The 26,105-nt window shown below is 42.2% G+C and overlaps 1 protein-coding gene across 1 annotated transcript; it reads left to right on the forward strand.

Moving 5' to 3' along the window:
• The first annotated feature begins 165 nt into the window (after window positions 1-165).
• NR2E1 (nuclear receptor subfamily 2 group E member 1) lies at window positions 166-25,890 on the forward strand. Its single transcript, XM_037894588.2, has 9 exons — window positions 166-649; window positions 5,679-5,824; window positions 9,822-9,909; window positions 12,277-12,512; window positions 14,695-14,841; window positions 19,905-20,001; window positions 20,387-20,536; window positions 20,784-20,889; window positions 25,715-25,890. Exons 1-9 carry the CDS (start codon window positions 625-627, stop codon window positions 25,875-25,877), a joined length of 1,158 nt encoding a protein of 385 aa, XP_037750516.1. The 5' UTR covers window positions 166-624; the 3' UTR covers window positions 25,878-25,890.
• The last annotated feature ends 215 nt before the right edge of the window (window positions 25,891-26,105 follow it).

Raw genomic sequence — 26,105 nt, forward strand, 5'->3', positions numbered from 1 at the left:
AGCTAAGTGGGCAAGGGGCGTCCTATTCCCCTCCCTACTGCTGCCTGTCAGAGCTTCTCGGGGGATATTACAGGGGCTTCAGCCTGGAGCTCAAAGCACAAAGTCATCCAGTGTAATGAACTTCTGGAAACCTTTCCCTTTTTGTGCCATTCAGCTTGTGAGAGCCAGAGACTGCCTCCTCTGACGCTCCCCCCCCCCCCCGCCCCGGCACCCTTCTATTATTTTCCAGGCTCTGATCTCTCCTAGCTGCACTGAGGCACTCAGCACAGAATCCAGCTCACAAATCCTACCTTCTCCTTTCATTGCTGCTGGTATTATTTTTCTTCTAGGACAATACTAGCGAGCCCCCGTCTAAGCCGTTTGGGTTCTCCTCTGCTCCGGGAAGGATTTTCTTGCAGGAACAACAAACCGCAGCAAACTTGTCTGTGTCTCCAGAAACCTTCCCAAGAAGCTGCCAGAGCTGAGGAGAGACGCGAGGATGTGTCGATTCCCAACGGGCAAGGACTTCTGACTGCTTGGGAAACACCTGTCACTGAGAGAGAAAAACAAGGAAGGGGAGAATAGAGATCTCCCCAAAGCCGCAAGACTTTAGCCAGAGTTAGCGATTTCCAAAGGGATTCGAGCATGAGCAAGCCGGCAGGATCAACAAGTGGGTAATATGTGATGCAGGTTTCTAACCGCCTTTAGAAGAGCTGGCCCAGCCTGGGTGTTTTGCAAAAGCATGTTATATTTCCATCTGTAGCGGCAGTTAATACACAGTCAGGCCCCAGATGGAATTTGGGGAGATTGGGACAAGTGCTTGCAAAACGCTGGGTTTGTCATTTCCAACAGCTTGTTTTGATCGTACAGCTCTCTAATGAAATCTTGCTCCACTTTTGATGTCGAGCATGTCTGAAATGCAGTTATCCGTGCAGCCAGTGTTAGTTATATTCCACCTGGAGGTGAGCATTTGTGTGGAGGTCTGCGTGATTTTGTGGGTGGGGGGTGTTTGGTTTTAAAACAGCATTAAAGAGCTGAAACGTGCTGCTTCTCTCATGGGCCTCATTCAACCTTTTTCTACAGGACAATATTTTTATTTTGAAAAAAAGAGTTTAAAACTCAGATCATTAAATTAAGCAACTCTGTTGAAAGAGGATTTAAATGCAATACTTTGCACACCATTTCCAGTCATACCAAATAATCCTGCAAAGAGGAAAGCAGAAACAACTTAAAAGTCACATTTTCCTTAATCCTAAATCCGTGTACCTCATAACTGGGGAATTTAAAGTATGACTAACCGCTCTTGCGAAGAGCGGCTCAATCGGTTCTAATCCCAGCTGGCACTTTTGGAGTTTATAATATGGACGAAGTCAGTAACAAAAGAAAAAAATACGCAATCCAATTTCATGTATGACAAGTGACTGACTGGACCTTTATATTCCTTGCTATTTAATAGCACTGTGCAGAGCAGGATCATGGTGGTGGAGTGCAATTTAAACAGGCGCCTGAAAAGTGGGTGTACACGTGAGTTTGTGACAATATGTACATAACTGCTACATTCACGCTCATGCATGTACATCTAACTCACCCATGATGGTTATCTTTGCCTCTAGCCTCTATTATTCCCCCCCGCCCCCCAATCCTCCTTTGTCCCTTGGAGGTTTGAATCCATCCAGGGAGAAGCCGCTGTTTTTGCTGGTTGCCTGGCCCTTCTTGTTCGGAGTTTTGCCGTTGTTACTTCAATTAATACTGGCTTGAATGTAGGGGTTTCTTTTGGAAAAGCGAGCGGGTGAAGTTGATTTCTGTCTATGCACAGAGAGTTGCGTTAAGTATTTTCCTACAGATGCGTTAAGGCTTTTTTTCTCCCTAAGGAACTTGATTTGTGTCACTAACAAAAGCCGAGCAAAAAAAATGAAGATGTAAGGACTTGATCTTGCATTTCTGGCGCACCCAAAACTCCCGCTGAAGCCCACACCCCAAGGGAATTGGGTAGCAAAGGATGAGGGAGCGAAAACAGCAAATTAAATAGTTTCCTGGCATATTTTTCTAAAGAGAAGGATAAAATAAAACGGGGGAGGGGTGCAGGGAAAAAGCCCAGTGCCCCTAAAAATGTTTGAAGGGATAGAAAACATTTTGGGGGAGAGAAAACCCAACGCATCTAGAACCTTAGTTCTGGGCCGGCTTCCCCATCGTTGGGTGCTTTTCACATCACCTTCCTCATTTCTGACACCGTGAAATCAATAGCACTTTGACTTCTGGCTCCGATCCTCCCTGGAGCCCTTTCAAATGAACCTTGTTACTTACTGAGTTTGCCTCCCGCGAGAGCTGGCGGCACCGATTGCCGTTTGAAATAGATTTGTTACCAGCTGCACCCCTCCCCAACAGCTCGTTTCCCAAAATCGGGACAGATTTTCCGTTTCCTCTTCCAGTTCTGGGGAGCAGGGAAGCAAACTACATTTTAATTTAAAGCTAGGGCAATTTCTGTGCCCCTTGATTTGCTGCGTGGACGCGGGACCATTGCATGGGAAACGGATGGCTTGTTCTATGTGCGCGCACGAGGCTAGTGGTTAGTAAAGAAGGAAAGCTCAAAAAGGGGCATCCCATGGTTTCAGGAAACCATCCATAATCTTGTAACTGGTGTGGTTAAAGGTTTGACAGGAGCCCGCGCGGTTTCTTGGCACTTTCTTCAAGTTGGTCTAAATTATAAGATTTTATCCAAGGGACTCTTGTGAGAAGTTATAATTTAGAGAGATCAGGAGAGAGAGAGAGAGATCTAAAGGGACATCTGCAAACTGTTCCCGAAAGGATGAGTGCTAGCGCCTGCTGGAGCCATTCAAGGACTACGGTCTGCGGCTGAAGACCTAAGGCAGGCTCAGCCAGTGGTGATAGAATAGCCCGGGGAGATGCAGGCACGAGGTGGGGTTGTGTTTTTTTTGTTTTGTTTTGTTTTTGGGGGGGGGGGGTGTTTTTTTACTGTGGCTTTTCTCCTTGGCCTGAGTTTGCAGTGTGGATCTTGCTCCACTTCCCCTCCAGTGAGTGTATAGTTATGTCAAACGTGATCTCTGCCTGGGTGGCAACAAGACCCCGTCCCGCAGTCCCTCAAACCCAGACTAACTTCTTTCAACAGCCTCTGATGGTAATTACAGTAATCGAAGCTGCCATATATCTTTAAGCAATTATGACACACAAAAAGCTGCAAAGGACCCCCTGTCGAGGGATGTTAAAAAACGGTTTCCCAGATCAACAAAATTCAATTTTCTTAATGTTGGACTTCGGAGACCAAGCTCTGCTTCGTCAAAGGGGAGCTTTTTTAAACAGGGGGAATCAGTTATCTCATGACCCCGTGTCATGTTAACATTTCTCTCTCGCTCGCTTTTTTTTTCTTTCTTTCATATTTGTTCTGCCCAAGAATTTTCTCATAACAACAGCCACGTCTACAATAGTCTGAGGGGCTGACACTCACTAAAGATGTTGATTAGTCGGGGGAGAGTCAGAATAATTGCAAAAGTGATCAGATGAGACGGACACACTTGGGACTGGGAGAAGAAGTAAGTTTAGTTAGGTATTGAATGGAAGGTGGGGAAATCGACTGATAGAATTATATTTTACATGAATTACTATACATCTGGCTGCAATTTGCGTCACCACCCTCCTCCTTTTACAATTACAGCGACGAATGCTGAATCTAGCATTATTTTACTAGCTCTAGGTCGAGAGGATTTAAAATATTATTTTATCATCTCTGGATATGGTGAAATAAAATACAAAATAGAAACCGCGCAGTATTAAAACGGCCTTTCACACTAAATAAAAGTCCCGCTCTGATGTTATACATAGACTGCTACCGATCCGGATTATTTATTTTCAAAAAAGAGAATAAACGCACTCCTTCATTTCGCTGGTTCACTGCCTAGTCTGAGGCTGGTTTCAAAAATTCCTTGCTGTGATTGAAAACAAAGTTCGGGTTTATTTGGAGCGGGAAGCTCCGATTTATCTGCAAGCTCCAGCCAGGGGAAGAAAGTCTGGGATTTGCATAGCTAAAATCAGACTCCAAAGTGCCTGTGAACTCTGCATTTAGTCTGGTGGTGACACTGCATGCAAGGGGATGGCACAGATGCATGTATAATTTCACTGTCTTTTCTTCACCCTCCTCCTCTTCGTGTGTGTGTGTGTGTGTGTGTGTGTGTGTAAAAGTCTATCAGTGGATGCTGAAGCTGAAGGGGGTGGGGGGAGTCGAGTGCTCGCCCCTGTTGGCATTGTGTGATATCCGAATTCCCATGCTACTCTTTTTGACGGGTCACTGGTGACCCAATAGGCAGGTGGCAAGGAGGGCTTGTAATTACACAATCCCAGGAATCACTCCTTGTCCCCAAACCCTCCTCGCGATCTCCTACCTGCAGACCCAGAGCCACAATTTGCGTTACAGGCTGTAGGGGGAGGGGTGCGGGGTGGCTTTCCTAGCTGGACTTGTTATTAATTGCGTAAAAGTTTTCTATTCTTTAACCCCTCTACCCTCCCTCCTCAGCCCCCTCCCTTCCCCAGTCCCTAACCTAATCCCCATTCCTCTAGCCGTGTTGTATATAGCAGCTGTCGAGTTTCATTTAGGGGAGAAGCTGGCAGCTTGTGCTGATTGGAGGCAGTCAAACGAGTTTCAATGGGGAAAATCATTAAGTTAACACTTTATCTAATGTCCCTATTGTCTGCCAGGAGGCATTGTTTTAGAGCCTCCAGATAAACATGTCTGAAAGCATCCCGGGCTCCTAAATTCTCTAGGGAGCAGAAGAGACTTCTCTGAATCCAGCTTCCAACCCCTTCCCCCATCCCTCTTCCACCCCTACCGCTCCCCCCCCCCCCCCCCCCCACCACCACACTTAAGACACTCTCACTGAGCTAATTCAAAGCAAAGCAAATTGCTATAAACCAAATCGGCCAGGTTTCTCAAACCCAGGTTTTGTGAGAGAGCTGCACTTTTAGCTTGAGTTCCTTTTGGGGGGGAAGGAGGCTGTTTGAACTGATGCTAACAAAAAGAAAAGAAAGGAGCTAGTAGGGATTTTGTGGTGCGTTCATTGAAATGGGGTTTAATAATCTCTATACATTTTATATGACTTTCAGTGCATTTGCACTGACAGCAAAAGTCTCTGAAAAGGAAACACGATTCAGACTGTGTGGCTGATTGATAGATTAGATAGAAGAAAGAAACAAACCAGGCATTTCAAGTACGTTCGGCAGTACATAAACTGCACTTTCCCACAGTTAATGCGGAAAGTTTTGCTTAAATTTTAGGGTAATGGAAACCCATCCAAGGTAATGGCGGGAACAAACCCCACCGGGAGCTGGTTTTGTGACTCGGTTCTCGCCACTCCCTACACACAGAGCGTAGTTTCCCCCCTGCTTGAAGAGCACTACAGACCCAGCAAAAACTTTTCTCTCCTAGCAGGGAGGTTTTTGCTACTGCTGCTGCTGTAATCTTTCGTTCCAAAACGGGTCTTGGCGATTATAGAAGATCCAAATAAATGTAGCGGTGCATGAATAATTCTCATTGTAGAAAACTGACACTTGCTCAAGGGAAAGAAGGTTGCCTATAAAACCACTTCATTATTTGCTTTTATCGCAGCTCTGGTGCTAATCCCTTCAGAGGTCAGATTGCTTAGTTCTCTCTCTCTCTCCCTCCCCTCCCTCCCTTGCCTCTGCTTTTTCAGGTCGTATATTAGACATCCCTTGTAAAGTGTGTGGGGACCGCAGCTCCGGCAAGCACTATGGGGTTTACGCTTGCGATGGATGCTCAGGATTTTTCAAACGGAGCATCAGGAGGAACAGGACGTACGTCTGCAAATCTGGAAATCAGGTACTAGCGACAGCACCGGCTCATTTCCCTTCCACTTCCAAAGAGTTATTTATTGTACTGTCGCTCCGGAGTTCCCTCCGGCATGCCGAAATATGGATCAAAATCTGCCATCTGGATGCCATCCCAGCTTAATACAGTCTGGAAATGGGGTGCTGGGGGACTAGAATTTGTCTGCGATAGATTTAAGCAGATCAAGGATGTTTGCTAAACATTTTAAGGATATTCACATTTTAACAGTATGTTTAACGCAAGCTTCTTCCGGGCGCATATTATAATAGAATAGGAGTCAGCTTCCTGGGGGGGGGGGGGATTTAAACAGCAAATCAAAAATCAAATCTCATGCTTCAGGACCAAATGATCGCCTGCGGTGGTCAGGAGGAAATGCCTACCCCATCCTCTGCATTGTGGCGGAGTTTCGCCAGATATACTGGCCACCGAACGGCCTCTGAAGCATTAGATATTGGACTGAGGTAGGATAAGGGATTTCATGGACCAAGAGTCTGATTCCACACGTCAGATCTTTCCTCTTAAAGCAAGAGGAGTTCAAAATTCGAGTAAATTGTTATGTGTCAATTAACACAATGTGTATTAGCATGAGGTTGGGCAGTTTTCCGGGGCCAGTGCCCCGGTCTCCATGTGTTCCGATTACTCTCTGGTTGTGCGCATATGTGGAAGTGTATCGGTATATAAATACTCTGTTCAGCAGCAAAGAGACAAAATAGATTCAAACACTAAACCAATTTACCTTAACTACAGTGACATAACTTGGTGTGGCCTTCTCTTGCTACAGGTTCTGTTTGTCCTCGCTACATAATGGTGCAGGTCAGACCAACTCTGCGTGCTTCTACCAAGCTTATTTAAGCATAAAAGCGGGCAAAGACTCACAAATATTTTAAGACAATGTTCTGATATAAACTTTGCTATTAAAATATAACCAAGTCGGAGAAAAAGCAACCCCCCAGCTTTTGATTTCTGTGTCCCCTACCTCTAGCCCCCCCTTAATTAAAATAAAAGCGCAGTTATGGAGAGAGGGAGGGGGTGAACGGAGGAGCTGATGAGTTCAAGCCAAGCCAATACCATAGTTACAGGGAAGGTTTCTTGAAAACAACCCCCTCCCCCCGCCCATCTCACTGGAAAAGACTTTTGTACAAACTTTTTGACCAAGCTTCTCTCGCTAGAGTTTCTTTTCCAGGTCACTATGAAATTTAGGACAGTAAAAATTCCAACTCCCACCAACTATCTAATAAATACCTATTATAATAAAAGAGACAAGGCGGGTGGAGTAATATCTTTTACTGGACCGACTTCTGTTGGTGAAAGGGACAAGCTTTCAAGCTCCGCATAGCTCTCCTTCAGAACAGTGGAGCTCAAAGGCGTGTCTTTTTCACCAACAGAAGTTGGCCCAATAAAAGAGATGACCTCACCCACCTTGTGATCTCTAATATCCTGGGACCAAAAGGCTACAGCAACGCTGCAAACATATTATAATAAAGGCAACTAGTAGATTCAAGTAGAGGGTTCATTGCCTGTGTTGTAAATAGAATAAGGAGTGGTGGGAAATAATATGACGGCATTTACTATCATACCTGAAGGATTAGCGCTAGGGTAATGAATCGAGGTTTCCGGAGTATTTGAACTGTTCACTCGCTGCGGAAAAGAATTTTCACTTTCCTCCTTGTCTCCTCTGTGTGTTTACAAACACGATCCTGTCTCCGGCGAATTCCCACTGACTTCACTGTGAACTATGTCCGGGCAAGGACAGCAGCGAATCAACCATTATATAGTGCACCCACAAGGCCGTGTGTCACCTCCACTCACCCTCACACATCTAAAGATCGTCTAATGTGTAACAGTAAAAAAGGAAAAGGCTGTCAAGTCAAAAGGCGGATGGCAAAGAGAATATTGAAGTAAATTGACCAGACAGCGTCAGCTTTGTACTTCTACACAAGGGAACCGTGCAGGGAGAGTAAATAGATTTTTCCGAAGCAGCTATAAATCCCCCTTACTCATAACAATATTGCCTTAGGCGCCCTCTGCTTCTGTTCACTGGATTGTCTCGGAAGGTGTTTTAGGCGGGAAGCTTTTTTGTTTGAGGGCACTTGGAAGAGCTAGAGAAGAGAGCGCATCTATCCGGGCCCGAAGCTAAGTCTGTGGGTGTTTCGCACCTTACTTCAGTGGGAGCTGGAGACCCCCGTAAGAGTCCGGGATAAGTTTCGCTTTGCAACCTGACTTCTGGGAAAGGCGAGTTTCCACTGATCGACGAGGAGTAAAACGAACAGGAGGACTTGTGGCACCTTAGAGACTAACACATTTATTAGAGCATAAGCTTTCGTGAGCTACAGCTCACTTCATCGGATGCATGCAGGAGTGTAACGTCTACGGGGTCTCGGCAGGTGTGAACTGGTTTCCAGCTCACACCGCAAGCCAGAACGGCACAGTTACAGCCAAATTGTTTCTGAACAATTAACACTAACAACTTATACCAGGCTCCCACCTTTCTGAGAAGGGGTTTTCCTTCATTATCATGTCTCACAGGGCACAGGAGGCGTGGGGGGATGGCGGTATAACCACACATGGTGCCCGGAGTTAGTACCAAAGGATAAGGGGCAGACTGAAGGACCATTAACTTTTGCATGCATAAGTCAAGTTATCTGAGGCTCCGGGGCTAAATGAATATAGCCGGTGCCAGAGTATAAACACAGACAGACACACACACATAGTGTGTCTGGTTCAGTGACTTTTTTTATAATTCTGATAGCTGTCACCAGCATTTACACTTATTTACAAAATCCACCCACCCCCATCTTGTCCCATCTTCTTAAGGTCTCCATGTCCACTACCTCGTATTGGCTGAAGTTTGGCTTTGTGGCTAGATAGTTCTGGTTTATTGAGCCGAGCGTGACTTTCTGGGACTCTGGGTGGCTCTAAGTCTATACTATTCCTCTTCGGATAGGGGCTCCTGCTGCACCTGCAGGCCTCGGGAGCTCTGTTATTCCGGGGCGCAGCTGGAGCCTCTGGGGGTGGGGAGCTGTCTAAGGTGCTGAAACAGATTTGTCCATAACCACCTGCCCACTCATTTGTTAGGGGCCAAATCCTGTTCGCCTTACTCACTCCAGTAGCCCTATTGGGCCAGATTCTAATCTTATTTACACCGGTGGAAATCCTTGGTAGCTCCATTTGGAGTCACTGTGGAGTGACTCCGGTTTTCCCCTCTATGTGACTGAGATCAGATTCTGCTTTATTGATTTCACCGGGGCTGCTCCCAGGAATGAGGACAACATGATTTGGTCCCTTTCACCTCCTTAAACCCTACGTACACACTCGTATAACCCTCGTTATAGTCTCCCCAGGAAGGAACCCCTTTGTGACTAGATCGGATTCCAGGAGCATGGACTCACACCCACCAAACGAGCCCTTTCTTCCGTTTCTCACCGGGACACTTCGGCACACGCTACAGTCTCCCCTTCATTTGTCTGTTTCTGTAGAAGTAACTCGTTTCTGCACAGCCTACAACCCAACCGCTGAAGAAGGGATCCTGCAAACCCAAATGGCTCTACCCCTGTCCTCTCCAGCTACAGACTGCGCTGACCAAGGGCCCAAGCCTGAGCTGCTTGCTCAGGCCAATCTACTCTTTGGCGTCGCAGGGAGTTTTGTCTGAGTAAGGGCCGTGCACACAGGTGACCCAGGGAAGGTTAGGCAGTGTAAATACACAGGGCCATATGGTGGCATCTGTTTAAAAGCAGAACTCCCCACTGGTTTCGGGCTGATGTTCCGGTTGGAAAATCTTTGGCACCATAAATCCCTCCGTTCACAAATCCTTCCTAGGCGGACCACAAGCAGAAAGGGCACCAGCCACGTGCTTGGGTGGCGGGGGGAGTACTCCCTAATGCTGCGATCGCTGAGCAGGTTCTTAGCTGCCCCGCCGTTCGCTTGTCAGTTCCCCACCCCATGCCCTGTGCAAGCCCATCTCTTAACGAAAGGAGTTTCTCTGTTTTAGGGAGGTTGCCCCGTGGATAAGACACACAGGAACCAATGCAGGGCGTGTCGACTGAAGAAATGCTTGGAAGTCAACATGAACAAAGATGGTATTTGCACATCCTTTTACCCTTCTCCTTGTAGCTGAGTAATATGAACCATGAATCGCATGTATGGGAAAAACGCATTGTAATGTAAGCGCCCGGAACCCACGGCCCGGAGTATTCCCTCCCAGCTGCCCTCCACCTGTCGGCAAAATTCTCCCTTCCCGTCCACGGTGCCTGGCTCAGCTCAATGACCCCTTCCTGCCAACGAGCAATTAACGCCCTGCCCCAGCACCCCTTCCTGCCCCAGCAATGAACGCCACTGCCTTTAGCCCTCCTGCCCCTGCCCCCAATTCGGAGCCGATCCGTTCCCATCGGAACGTCTGTTATTCAGCTGTGTACAATGGACCCAAAGCCAGGGCCGGGCAAATTGTTTGGGTTGATGGCAAAAGCAACTAAAACAGTGAAACAAGCGCAATGAAACCACCAATTAATGTATTTCAGCCAAATCCAGCCCTTGGCGTGGATCCATGCGAGTTAGCGGAGCTATGCCAGGGATGGATTTGACCCATAATGTCCAGATCCAACGTGTGGTAAGGAGCTGCAGGATTTTTGTGCAGGGAACAGAAATGTCACAGAGCTCCGAGTAAGAAGGACCCAGTTATTCCACAGCCCTAGGCGCTGATCAGGTTAGACACAATCCAGTCCCTTGTTGTAACGTCTCAATCAGACCCAAAAAAAAGAAAGAAAAAAGTCGCTCTAGAAACAATTTAATGAAGTGTAGGCAGTGGGTGAAACCCTCAGCTTATTGAAGGCAACGGGACTTTTGCCACTGCCCTCAGTGGAGACAGGAACCCCGTGCTCTATTCAGAGAATTGAGAACCTTGCTGTTAAAATTAGCCTTTCACCTTAACTTTTTTGAGATGCTATTAATACTAGAATTAAGACTCAATTAGACTATCAATTAAAGTCCGTCACTTGGAAGCCGCGAGGCCTGGCATAGGTCAGCAAACTGTGAGCTGTAAGATTTCCCTATACAATAAACGATATGATGAGCCACAGATCGTCTCTGTGGAGGAAACGGTAGCCAGAAACAATGACGAATTTTTCGATTGATAATCCACGAGCAGTCAGCCTGGCTTGGCATTCATTCAGTATACCTCGTGTGCAACCGTCTACTGTCTTCTAGTGCCCAATAAACCTTTCAACACATTTCGGTCCGAAACAAGGACAGTGAAATCCTGGCTCCTGGGAAGTCCTGGGCAAAGCTCCGCTTGACCTCGATGGGGTCAGGATTTCACACTCAGATTGTTTTATTAGCACATGTAAGACAATGGCTGTACATTGAAGATGCCTAAACAGAGAGATTTCCTGATGCGCTTGCCACAGTTATTGGCATAAATCTTCTCGACTTGAATCCGATTCCGATCCTATGGAGACCAGCAACAGAATTTAATCGCGCAAACACTCCAAGTGACTCACTGGGTTGCAATCTTATCGAGTCTTGGCTATTTCCCCTTATAATTCTGAAGTAAACTTTTTGTTTGTTTGTTTTCTAATGGCCGGGTTCTAATGCCTGCCAGAGTTAGTCTGGAAAGTATTGTGCTGTCATTGCTGACTAGGGTTGCCAACCCTCCAGGATGGCCCTGAAGTCTCCAGGTATTAAAGATTAATCTTTAATTAAAGATTATGTCATGTGATGAAACCTCCAGGAATACATCCAACCAAAATTGGCAACCCTATTGCTGACGGGACCGGCAAATATTTCCTTGCAGATTCACTAGAGCTGCCCCATAATACCTTAGGCAACAAAATCTAGGCAAGGCTAATGCATTGCTGACTCCAGATTACAAAACTGAACCTGTATTTTAGACATTTCCTGCGGAATAGCACAATCAAAGTTGTGGAATATCTTGACCTAATAAAACAGGACCGTTAGCATCCTACTGATTTGATCCTCAACATAATATGACCCAGTAACTATTTACCACACTACCCCTCAAAGAACCCCACAGAAATCCTAAACTAGACATCACAGGAAAAGAAAATCAGGGCTATAAAACGCCTAGTGCCACTAAATGAATAACATTGTCATGCTGAAGAGATGGCTACTAATGCCTATACATGAAATCCAGACAAACTTTCAGATAACTCTTTTCATTTCTTTTGGGGGTGGGAAATCTGGAGGTTTATGTTGCATTTAAGGTCAGCCACCTAATATTAGGCACTGAAAGTAATGCTATGGTATGCACTATCAGGCACTTAATTCCGCATGCACCAGTAAATAACCTAGGACAATGAAGTAGAGTAAGTCAGTGAAGCTTGTTCCAAAGCCCTTTGCCGTTAATGGGAGTCTTTCCATTGATTTCAATGGGCTTTGGGATCAGGCCGCAACTGGGTAATGTATTCACTAAATGAGCCCTTTGTTCCCAGCTGTGCAACACGAAAGAGGTCCAAGGACATCCACAATAAGGAAGCAAGTTGCGCTGTATTTCAGGGGACACAAGGACGAGAATGGAGCTACACCTCACTTTCCCTCTGCAGCTTTACCTGCTCCGACCTTCTTTACAGCTGTCTCGCAGCTGGAACCCCACAATCTAGAGCTGGCTGCTGTATCGACTACCCCTGAACGGCAGACGTTGGTGGGCCTGGCACAACCAACGCCAAAGGTCAGAGCTGCCTTCCGTGTTCTAATGAGGTGCACTAAGAGAGTGTTCAGAGATTATGGCAAAAATATTTGGTCCTGAAATCAGGGGTTGGCAAGTCTTGTTTTAGAGCTGGGGTTGTTAAGTGTCTCCACAGGGTGTGTTTGTGTGAGATCCAGTCAGTTCTATGGCAGAATACAAATTCGGACCCAATACTGTGAAGTGTAAATGCTTCTATTGATTTTAAGGAGAATTGTGTTTGAATAAGAACTTTATGATTGGCCCCCTCAACACTTAAAAAAAAAACTATTTTGGTGGAGAGCAAGAGAACAATTGTCTGCAAGTTAAAATCATTCTTGCAATACGGAGATAAATACACACCAGTGCATTTTAGACATAAGCACACACCATTTGTGAGCTTTTATAGTATATGTATAAATATGCATTCTCTGGAAAGACCTACACACAGTGGAACAGTTCAGAAATACTGCCACCTGCAGACTACCCGCCAACCTACACCTTTCAGTCTTGGACACAGTATTATTAAAATTGGAGAATCATTGACGTTCTGGACAATAAAATGTCATGATTGAGCCCATAATGCACTGTAATATACTGAGCAAATTATCGCAGCCTATCCAAATATCTAGGTACACAAGTATATTTATCTTTTTATTTCTGGCCTTTGACATTTAATAAGCAGAATAGGAAATTGCTGTCATAACTTGGTGGATGAGGCTTATCTATGAGTTATTTAAATTGATAACTCAAATATTTTCATGCTCTCCTTTCCAAAATATTCATAAGCACGTTTGTATTTAGAGTACACAACAAATTACAGAAAAATTGTTGTAAATCAACCCTGGTCTATAGCTTGGTGAAACCCACTGTGAACTTGCTTGTAAAAATCATATTTCTATTTTTATAAATGTAAATTCAAAAATATTAAACCAGAAATTATTTAGAAAGAAAATGTATTTTACTCTGTGCTTGCTGCAAACCACTTAAGTGCATGTTTAAATCCAACTGAACTCAATGCGACTTCAGTATGTGACTAAGGCTAAGCACCTGCGTAAGTGCTTTGAGGAATAGGGATATACTGCTGAATCTGGGTGTGGATTAGGGGTGACAAAATAAAATACTGATTCAAACATATATCTACATCTGCTCTGAAAACAGGGAACACTGAATAAAGTAATGAGACAGGGTCCGGGAATCAAGCTATATTTTTAATAGGTTTCTTCTACTGTTAGAATTTAATTCTGCCATACTGTGATCTTATGCTTATATGGTCCCATTCATCCCCATGGATAGCAAAGCAAATAGCCTGCTTTATAAAGGGCCCACAGAAGCCAATGGAAATTTTGCTATTAATTTCAGTGGGTGCAGGATGGGGGATTGCATCAATTATCTATATACAGGAATGACCAGTGAAGTGCAGGCATATCTGAGGTGAGGAATAAAAAGAGGGCAGGGCTTAGCAGCCAGTGGCTTCACTTCTGGTTTTTGTTTTATGTTTATGTTCCTGAAAGCTCATTTCAGGGTTTCAACCAGCCACCTGCAGGGAGGATTCTTCCTCTCCCCAATGTATACTGGGTGGGTGGTTTAGTTTTGTTGTTTATTTTAATCTCCTTCCTCCGAAGCATCAGGATGCTCATTGCTGGAGATGGGAAATTGGCTGGGGTGAGCCAGGGCTCGGAGGTGGCAAAGAGCATTCTCTCTTTTAGGTTCTTGGCTGGCTAGTGCTTGCTCACATGCTCAGGGGGCTGGTTCTTGCTCACAGTCTCAGGGTCTAATGGGTCACCATATGCTGGTTTGGGAAGGAATTTTTATAAGTTGAGAAGGTTAGACTGGCAGTGATCTGGGGAGGTCGGGGGAAAGAGTTACCTTCCTCTGCAACATGTGCATGTGGGTCACTTGCCAGAATTATCTGGCGATATCTCACTTAATCATTTCCCTGCCCTTGCAGGGGCTTCAGACACTGTTGGATCTCAGTCCCTCCTATTCTCTGCCTGGCACATAATAGTCTAGTCTTCTGGAGGCTGATATTTTGGTCTCATGTTAGTTGCTGGGTTTAGTGCATGGGTGGTGGCCTAGGATATACAGGAGGTTAGACAAGATGATCTGGTGGTTCCTTCCGATCTTAAACTCTATGGCTATCTTAGTCACTTTTTATTATTATTCCTTATTTTACTTTTTATATTAGTATCCACATGAAGTCAATGGTACACCGATGTACCTCTATGAAGTGGCCACTGAATCTGTTTGTGAATCTGCTGCCAGGCTTCTCTTTATGAGCATCAAATGGGCCAAGAGCGTTCCAGCCTTTTCCACTCTGTCGTTACAAGATCAGGTAAGACTTATACGACAAGTAATTGTCCTTAGTCTGGCAACCATATTAAAGATGGTCCACAAAATTCAGATCTAGATCAGATTTTTCACCCTTCCAAAGGAATTGGCCCCCATAGTTTTTGATCTGGCCAATCTCTAAAATAATATATTGTTTTAACAGCAATTTTCACCAGTCTGAAATGGATATTTTATAGCGTAGGTGAAACTCAGATAGGAAATAGATGTTGCTATAAGACAAATATTATGAGAGGCAGCATGTTGCAGTGGACAGAGCACAGGGCTGGAAGTCAGGAGACCAGGGATGAAATCCCGGCCCCACTGAAGTCAATGGCAAAGCTCATATCGACTTAAAAGGGGTTAAAAGTTCGCCTCCAAGTTCTATTCCTGGTTCTTCCCTTGACCTTCTATCTGAACTTTTGCAAGTCATTTAATCTCTGTGTGCCTCAGCTTCTCTAATTGCAAACTGAGTATAGTGGTATTTATTCTCCTTTGTAAAGTGCTTTGAGCTCTCTGGATGAAAAGTGCACTCTCAGTAAACATTTTTACCATTTAATCCTACTAGTGTACAATGGCCAAATAGTTCTCTGAGTCACACTGACTTCAGTGTAAATGTGGAATAACTTCATTGATCTGACTCAGAGCAGAATTCAGCCTACTCTTTTTTTAATCCTAATTAAAATCCTCCTTAATTTGTCTTGTTTTCCTTTGTGACAACTTGCCTTTGCCTCAAGTGATTTGTGAGTGAACCACACTAACTAAAGCAATTTTGTAATGACTTGATTTTTGATGAGGACTTGATCTATTTAATATAGTGCATTAGTTCTGAAAAGTAATCAGACAATAATAAAAAGGAAAAAACTATACAAAGCTCCAACCACAAAAATGTATCTAATATTTTGATATCATTGAATTTAATTTTGCAATACAATAACTGGAAATAAAAGTCATATCTTAAATATTACAACTATTTGTATTAGACTCTTATAATAGTCACCAAATAAAATACAATATTTGGTCTGTAGCATGTTAGTGTAAGTACATAAACAAATGCATATTGTGAACAGAAAAAGATTCAGGATGACAAGAGAGTTTTCAACCTAAATACATATCACATGTGGCACAAAAAGACATTTGCTTAGATAAACTGAAAGGTCCTTTTTCTAGAGCTAGTCCCAGATTCTGAGAGCCCTTTTGTGAGGTTAGCTATGTGGAGCCTCATTCACCTCCCTCTATGTATTGTCACCAGCAAATCAGGTATATACATTCAGGGCCATTGGATGAGTAGGATCTTAAAGAGGCTGCAGAACTGCCATAAGCCAAAGGCTTAACAGTCAACAGGGAACAACTGACAGAAAGATAATAGGAGTGGGCCCAGTTCATCAGCTGCTGCATGCAAGCCATTTCCGTCAACTTCAAATACAGTTGCTCTTGTGGATCGGGAAGCTGGATCAGGCTTATGAAGGACCTGCAGAATCAGACCTAGAGTGTACTTCATTACACAGACATCATGGAAAATGGTTTTTGCTTTGAAAACTACTGCCATTTCAAAGAAAACAATCTCTGTCATAATGCCACAACGATCACATTCAGCCATGGACTATTGACATCAACAGCAGTTGCATCCACCTAGGCCAGAGCTCAGTTTGGTCTAATATGTAAAAATTCCCCAAGCGATCATCCCTCCAGGAAGAATGGAGTGAAGGGAGTGGGAGGAAGGAAACATCTTTCAAGAGAGAGGCTCATCAATACAGTAGAAATGGCTAATGCACATTCCATATAGTTGAACGTTTCCCATTAAATTCCTCACAGAAATCAGTTTATCCTGTCATCTTAAATGAGCCAGCGACATAGCTTACATTTTAAATGAAAGGCAAGTGTTAGCAAATTGTAACATCAATTGAATCTGTTTTAAAGTTCTAACAATGTCAACTTCACCATTCTGCCCTCCAAGTTGTAAGGATGGGTCTGAGTTGAAAAGTTTAGACCTGGATCCACATTTCTCAAAATTCAGAGAGGTTCAGATATGGAACTATGGTTTGAACCTCTCTCTAGCATGATTCCTCAGCTTCCTCTCACATTCAGGAGAATCTCAAAGGAAATAACTCTTTTTTAATAGCCTTATTCCATAGTTAGAGAATCAGATAGATGATCCTTACAATAGTACTACTGTTTCATTTAATTTAATAGTGGCACAGATAAAAATGTCTAAATTTCCTCTGCATGTCTTTTGACATCTAGCTGAAGAGTTTAAAATCTTTTCCTAGGATCTGCTTTTGTTTTGGGCACCTCTAGAAAAATTAAAACATTACAATTCTATAACTATGTGGCACTTTTCTGTCTTGAAAAATGTGGAACCCCATCAGTTGACAAAACACAAGTAATCAACAGCAGGTTATCCTTATAGATAGTGCCTGATTCTGAAGCAGAAGTAGGTCTTTTAGAAAGCCTGGGATTTTCTAATTCCTCTGAGGAATGAAGGCCATTTATAAGCCCTCACTAAGGTCAGCATGAGCTATTCCAACTGGAGGCTTTAAAGACATATTCATCAGAACCAGGAGAGGCTTAGCTAGTTGGAAGAGAAAGTTCCTTTAATTTCTAAAGTCTTCCGACTTTAACTGCATGGTGTTGATATCTAGGAATCATTGTTCATTGCCATCTGCATGAACAAGTGACAAAGTTTTACAAAAGCCAATTAATGGCTAAGAATCAATTTCTTTATACCACATAGAAACCTGCATATCTAAATGAAATATCAGTTCTTTATAAGGCACAGGGAATGGCTGGTTAGTAATGTAAGTTCTGTTTCTCTCACCAGAAACCTGAGATGGGTATGGTACTTCAGATAATTTCATATCTCTGGGAAGTTTGTGTTACTATAAAAGCCAATGCAATTAATTAAAACCCATATTCTGTGCAGACATTTCCATTTCAGTCACAATTTCTTTATTAGAGTTGAATAAAAGCTCTGCAAAGTTTAAGTAGATGGTACAGAAAGGTAACCGACGTTGTGATGGTCATAGTTCTGTAATGCAGTGGCATTGTAGCCATGTTGGTCCTAGGATATTAGGGAGACAAAGTGGGTGAGGTAATACCTTTTAGGTCCAGTAAAATATACTACCTCATCCACAGTGCTTAATTTGTGCCAGGGCTCAGCCCTGGCACTTCTAGGCTTGGCAGGTCATAGCCCCAGCACCTCTGGGCTTGCTGCCTCAGTTATGAATGTAAAAAAATTGCTTGAGCCTCAGCACCTCTTTCAGTACAAATGATGCCTCTTTCACTGCTCCCACACCTTGTCTCTCTAGTAGCGCTGTAATGACTTGAAACCAATATGGCTTAAAACACTGGGTATTAAAAATTAGAACTTAGATAAGAAATTTCCAATTGTTGGAGGACTTCAGTGCAACTGAAATGCATCTCTTAAATTCAGATGTGTCAGAAAAACAAAATTCTATTGAAAGGATTCTATTTTTTAATGTTATAAAGGGACATCACTAAACTTAATAGTTCCAAAATGTGTTCTTCCCTTGTTCCCAGTATACCCTGCATTTCCAAAAATCCATGTAATGTTTTCTCAGCAAAATCTTTGACCAACACGATAAGTCTAAGCGTGTGTTATCCTGAGGCTTGAGGATGGGATCCCTTCTCTTTTCCTGCCAATTGCATAACAGTGAAGTGTCTTTACAACTGCTACTGAAGTCTTAGGGTGACAGTAGGAGCCACAGGCCCTTGTGTGACGCCTCCCTTCTTTGTAGGAGTTTTGGGCAATGTATCATCCTAGAGCCACCAGACAATACTTCCTGAGCCTAGTCCTGCTCTGCTCACAAAGTCACCTCCACCTTGTTGTGGATTGCAAAGAGGCATCAAGTCCCTACTGTGTGTGCTCTGTGGTGTGCCCCTCAAACCATGCCATGGAACTGAAGAGATTCAGCTGAATGTAGGACCCTTCATGTCCATGCAAAGGAGGTGTGCTAAGCCAAAATGTCATATGTGCACTTAAATTATTCTTTGCTGGCTTTGCCACTGTAAATCCTAAGGATCCTAATTTTCTTCTCATGCCTAACAGTGTATTTTGTACTTAAATCAATGGGATTGCCCCAGTGCAAACAGAGAAGCAAATTGGGCACAGAGTCTGCCACTCAGCCCTCGCAAGGAAAAAAGTCTACAAAAACAAAATCAGGATAGAAGATTATGGAGAGCTGCAATATCTGGATCCAAATCAGAGGGGCTCCAACCTCCACACGTGTTTGGCTGTGGAGTTGGGGTTCGTCCCTTGTTGAAGAGGGACAATCTAAGGTGTGTTTGGACCTGGATTCAAACTTCCCCAAAGTTCAGTGACATTCTAAAGTAACCAGATTTCAGTAGCCAGCTTTCAAGGGCTCTTTTCAGCAAAAGTAGGAAAACAAGAAAGATTTTAATATATCTTGATATTGTCCTTTAACAGACTATAGATTTGTTTAACCAACAGTGGATTAAATGTAAATAAGAGGATGTCTGTCATTGTGTAGTAGTGCTTTGAATTGACTCTATTAAGTGGTGTCAGTTCAGGCCACCATCTAGTAATCTGCCACTCATTTCACAAATCACATGTTTGCAGGGTAAAAAAAGGTCTAATAGTACAGAAATCATTAAAAGAACTGTCAGGCATCCATTCTGCTCTCAATACACATGTCTATTAACACTGAGGAGGAGAAGAGAGCGCTTATTGAGCAAGCCTGCTTTTGAAAAATATAAGTAGATTTTTAAGAAGAGTGTAAGCTCTTTGGGGTAGGGACTGTCTTTCTCCCTCTCTGTGTTTGCACAGCACCTAGCACAATGGGCTCTGAGCGTGGGTGGGGACTCTAGGTTCTACAGTAATACAAATAATTAATACTAATATTTCTTCCAGGGCTATTCTTACCCATATACCTTATCAAAAAGATAAAGAAAGAGCTAAAACATTCAGAGGGGAAATACAAAAGCGGGCATTTAAAGCAGTTTTTAAAATAACAGAAATTTACATATTGAAAATGTTTATAAATCTATAAATTATACACCATGTTATATTGTACATCTATTGTATGGCAGCTGATGCTTTTGGAAGATGCTTGGAGAGAACTGTTTGTTCTAGGAATAGCACAATGGGCCATTCCAGTTGATGCTAACACTCTACTGGCTGTATCTGGTAAGAATTGCACAATTTAATGACTTTGTTATAGAAATTACCATAAAAATACATTACTGAAAAAAGAACAACATGTAAAGAATAACAAATTCCCACTGAACAATAGAGCATACCTGTCATTTATAAATCTATATTTAAATGCAAATAATGTTGTTTTGTTGTATTCATGACTGCTTGCATTGTCATTTAAATGCAAATTACTGTGTTTGTTATCATCCAAGAGAAGATTTTATATTAACTTTCATACAATATAGTCAGTTTACATGGAATCGGATATCTAAGTGACAATTGAATAGATATTGATACAGAGGATTTTGTCAGAAATCAATATATATTAATGCAAATGTCTTAATATAGAGTATTTTTTCATATGTTTCTATTCTAGGCATGAATGGTGACAATACAGATTCTCAGAAGCTGAATAAAATTATTTCAGAAATACAGGCTTTACAGGAGGTTGTGGCTAGATTTAGACAACTTCGGCTAGATGCTACTGAATTTGCCTGTCTCAAATGCATTGTCACTTTTAAAGCTGGTAAGCAGAAATCTGTTTTTTTTTTTTTTTTTTTTTTTGGGATAACTAGCCATTTTGCTGGTTGGCCACTTTAAAGTCTACACTGACATTTTAAAACAGTGATGTGATTACATCAGCTAATAGGCAGTGTTACACTTTAACTATTACAAATTAAATGTTTAAAAATGAATCTTTATTTTTACGTTAAATCTTAAATATTTTGACCTTCTTAAGAGTCCCCCTGACTAGTTACTGATCTGCTTTCCAGTACCTACACACAGTGGTTCTGAACTGAGAAGTTTTCGAAATGCTGCTGCCATTGCAGCCCTTCAGGATGAAGCTCAGCTCACTCTGAACAGTTACATCCACACCAGGTGATCAATATTTTCTTTGAATACTTTTTTCAAACACTCGGGGTGAAATTCTGACCTCAGTGAAGTAAATGGCAAAATGTCCATTGACTTCAGTGGAGCCAGGATTTCATACTGTGTTCACAGTGACTGTATGCCTGTAGTAGAACTTGGGTTATCCAAACAGAATGGGGGACATGGAATGTATTCAAGTAAGTGAGAAAATGAAAGAGGGAGTTTTTCATGGTATGTGATCCCTGAAAAGGAACATAATACATTTAGAAAACTGGAGTTTTTGTATGTCTTTTACTGTATTAAATAACACCACCACATGCAGTGCTTTAAATTTTAGCATCTCAGAATCTTTTATTGTATTATTCCCACTTTGTAGATAAGGAAACAGAGGCAGTGACTTGTCCAAGACCGTAGTGCGAGTCATGGCAGAGCTGGAAATAGAAAAATCCAGATCTTGTGACTCCTAGCTCAGTACATCTTAACCAGAATGGTGAGAATAGTAGTTTTGAAATGAGGTTTTCCATATATCTTGTTCAGCATAAAACATGAGAAACAGAAACCTTTATACCAACTACAAAAGCTGTAGTCACCACCTTGTGAAACTAACAAGGGTAAAACTGGGAATGTGTGAACTGTACTATGTAGAAAACCACTGTTATTTTCACTATGTGAGCAGCTGTCTTAATGTGACCACAGTTTAGAGCACCATGCTTTGAATACTTTTTAAAACTATCCTCCAGCCTTGGAGCACAAGGGCTAGGAGGACTACTGCCAAAGCAATTCATTAGGCAATTGGGTGGGGAGGAAAGGAGACAGAGGAATCAGATGCAAAGCATACCCTTCAATAGTGATTCCTCCAGTCATTTCAGGAGCTATTGTGATGAGCTCTGAAAGGCGTCTTGTCCAGTCCTTCGCCAGAAATAAACTGGCTGTAATGCAAGGCCTGGAGCAGGTGGAATTTGAGTAGAGGCACAAGGGTGGGGGAAAAAGGGAGAATCATCAGGGTTCCATAGTGGACATGGAGGTGCACCCAAAAGAAAAAAAGAAGGTCTAACCTCCAGTCTGTGCATTTCCATATACCCATTCTTTTTTGTCACCTATCCTCACCTGTCCCTTCCAAAATGTCAGCTTGAAATATTAAACTTTTTAGCCAGATTCTGTCTAGTGTCATTGAAGGAAGTACATCTGATCTATATCACCAAACTGCCTCCTCTTAAACAATTATTCTGAAAAGGGGCAATACTTAGACTCACTGCTGTCAATCTGGGCTTCCCCTCACTTATAACCTTGAATTTTAAACGTTGTCAATTAAATGTTAATTCACTAAAGCTAAGATTATAATAAACCAAACTTAGTTTTCGAGCCTCAAGGTCACTTACAGACAATTTAATTTAGTAGAGGATCCTGTATGACACTTTGAATGATAGAACCAAACTTTTTTAAAAAGAGAAAAATTAGTTAAGCAAACAGGCATACAATTACCATTTACACAGTACTACAATTATACTCACATTTGAAGGTGGAATGGTGTATCAACAGATGATCAGTCCACTGACAACCAGACAAAGTACAGCCTTATAATCCTATAACCTAACAGTACCCTTTCAGTGTTCTCATAGACTCAGCTAATAAGGTCAGAAGGGACCATTATGATCATCTAGTCTGACCTCCTGCACAATGCAAGCCACAGCATTGGAGCTCCGTCCAATTTAAAAGGCTACTCCTTTTACAACCCATGATAATACTAATTAACATTAAACCTGTCCATTACCATAGTCACATTTCTTCCACCTCTACATTGGCTCTTCACATTACACATTTAAATTAACATTTGCACCAATGTTCTTTCCATGCTATCAGTGTTCATAGCATTTTAGTAAAACATTCCTAATTCTCAAAACTGCTCATTAAAAGTCATTCCAAAACCAGTTTTAACCAACACATAGCCACAACATAACCCTGGGTCATGTCCTTGCTGACTTCAATTTTCCCATCTTACTGTTTAACTTTTACTCACACTAACAACCTCAATTTCCCAAACTCCTCTATACTTAGCCTAATTAAAGCCAAAGCCTAATTTCTATTTATTTCTTGACCTAACCCATTTTATAAAAGCTACAACTTCCACTAAACAACTTGTCTCCTCTGGCACAATGGAACTCTGTACAAATAAGGGTGAAGCCTGTCTGTGTGGGAGACAGGGCTTTCTCACAGGCTAACCCAAGACACTGGTATGAACTTTCCCAAAAACTAAGGGCCATCACAAATCTCATCACCTTCTGCTCCACGTGCAAGGCACATTTCTTTGACCTTGTCTTCTCTAACACACACATAGCAACATGTCTGTGTGTGTATATATGTTATATATCATTTAAAAATAAAATCCAAAACAAAACACTCCATTGCACACACTTCTGCCCCTGGCGAGAAGATGAGAGAACACACACATACAATGACAGACAGTCACACTGCTTAACACACTCAAATACTATGGTGATGAGCATGGTATAAGAACCCACATAGAATAAAATCTCCAGTAGAGGACATAATTCAATGATCTGAGAGTTACACATGTGAATCCAGATGACAATGTATTCTAGGAAAATCCCCCCTATCAGCATCAAGTACTGCTATAACTAGCCTTGAAAGGGTTAGGTTTTTAATCTATAAATATTGGTAAATATCCATTTCACTGTACACACACACAAACCAATGAAAAGATATTTCCATTGATAATAACCAAAATTTAGAGCTAGGCAAAGTAAGAACAATGCTGCTTGAGAACTTATCAAAGTTTGACTTAGGGATGTTTACTTTGTATTTTGACCCCGGCCCCCATAATTTCACGCAACTGTGAAAATTTAAGTATATAATAATAAAAAATGCTGACAAACATACATTAATATCATCAATTGACATTGTAGGGGGAAAACTGAATTCTGCCAAGCCTAGCTATAAGCTATACTGAAGTTCCACCACCGACTGCAATTATTTTGCAAATCTAAGGATAAATTAAAAAATTGCCTACTCTTAAAAACAATGATGCTCACTGGGAGAAATCTTTGACGTCCTTTGTTTAGACTATAAATAGAATCCTTCACTGCTGATGTGAGCAAACATAAAAATACCAGCCAGTACATACTAAAAAGGAAAAAGCGGCAGCTGTGTGCCATGCTCTCTCCACCCACATTGAAGCCCCTCCACATGAATAGTGTGCCACTGAAGCTCAGTGGGAGTTAGGGTTACATGGCCAGCCAGTGGGAAAAAAAGCCAGGAAGCAGCTGCTTTACACGGAATGGTCCTCTTTCCAAACTCAGCAGCTTTCCCACTGGTCAATGCTCTGGAAGCCCTCTAACTTACACCAGTATAACTATTTACATCAGTGATTTACATTGGCTTGAAAGGAGAATCCAGCCTTGTGAGAACCAACAAATGGGTTGTGAGAACAGGCATGAACTGGGGATCTACAGTCTCCTGGTTCTAGAGTGCTCCATGTTTCTGAGGTAAACAAAAAGGCACAGAGCAGTGGAGCAATATAGAGGGGCTGCCTGTCAGCATGGATGCCAAAGCAATACTACAGACTAGATAGATAGTATTTTTCCATGGGTATTTGTGCAGGAGTGGAATGGTTAGCTCTGTACCACAAGGGTAAAGAGCGGTGAATGACTATACACCATAAATAAATCTTGCAGTCTAAATAAAGCCAGCAATTAGGAACAGCGTAATTCCCTTCCTCCCCTTCAGTTTTAGGTATATCAAAGTCTGCGCCACTTTTCTGGAAAGATGGACATACAAAAAATATTGTTGGCCATGTTTGATGGAGCTAGGACCCATCATAGGAGATTTATTTTCTTTTGTCAATGCAATAGCCTTGGAACGTCGTAGAAGTTTCCATTGTACGTTGATGTATTTCCATAAGAGTGTTGGAAATGTTGTAGGTGAAACCTAGCCCCATTGAAGTCAAAGAGAAAACTCCCTGTTGACTTCAACAGAGTCAGGATTTCATCGTGTATTATGTGACATGTGAAGAAAGAGGTCTGATTCTGCTCTCATTCTAGTTTTACCCTAGTGCAAGTCCTTTGATTTCAATAAGGTGACTCCAGATTTACATTAGTGAAAGTGATAGAAGATTGGAGAATCGGGCTCCAAATGTTTCTGATAGTGGGCCTATTTCTCGTTTTACTTACAGCAGTGCAAAATCCAGAGTAATGCCTCCAAAGTCAGCAGAGTTACACTGGTGAAAAAATCAGCACCAGCAAGATCAGAATCAGGCCCATATTGTTTTATCTTTAAAAGTTGTGAAGAATTCTGTGGCTAACAAGGATGGAAAATAGCCTTTTATAGATGTATATTTTCAGGGGGAAGGAAATGTTGCTTCTCACTCAGAATTTTGTATTCAAAATGTCAATTATTAAAAGTGACGCTGCACTCAAACATCTGCAGCATACTGGGTACATTGCAAGTTCAATCTAATAAACCCAGTTTATTGAACCTGGGCCAAATTCTTCTGAGTTACACCCAATTCAAGGTTATTGTTTGAGGTGTAAGTCAGGGCAGAGTTTGGCCTTCTATAAGTTATTCATCTGAGAGATCAAACAAAATGGCCAAACAAAATGTGGAAACAGGCCCAAAGCCTGCTTACCTCACTCACATCAGCATTCCCATAAAGTAAACATGTCTACTTTTATGAGAAGGCAAGTAGGATTTCACTCAGTCAGAACTAAACCCTACAATTTGCTTAATTTGGGTTTTGTTGCTCATTAAGGTAAGTGATTTTGCTGTTTGGAGAAACATACAACACCTCAATAACATTCTTTTTCGTTTTGTATTCTAGGTACCCCACACAACCCTGCCGTTTTGGAAAACTCTTATTGCTTTTGCCAGCTTTACGTTCAATTAGTCCATCTACAATAGAAGAAGTGTTTTTCAAAAAGACCATTGGGAATGTGCCAATTACAAGACTGCTTTCAGATATGTACAAATCCAGTGACATATAAACTACCTTAAAAATAAAACAAACAATCAGGACGGACAGTTTGATAAGAACTTTTATCTATGGAGAATAAACCTCAACTAACAAAATCTACAGGAAGCATAAGCCTGGGAATGTTTAACTTTTAAATTCATTGAGAAATTTTTTTTAAAAATCCCATTAGATATGATTTTGCTGCCTTGAACAGAGTGATTTAGAGCATGGAGAGAGTGTTTTGCTCTACAGAAAAAGT

This window comes from Chelonia mydas, chromosome 3 (genome assembly GCF_015237465.2).
Source record: "Chelonia mydas isolate rCheMyd1 chromosome 3, rCheMyd1.pri.v2, whole genome shotgun sequence".
In the NCBI taxonomy this organism is placed as follows: Eukaryota; Metazoa; Chordata; order Testudines; family Cheloniidae; genus Chelonia; species Chelonia mydas.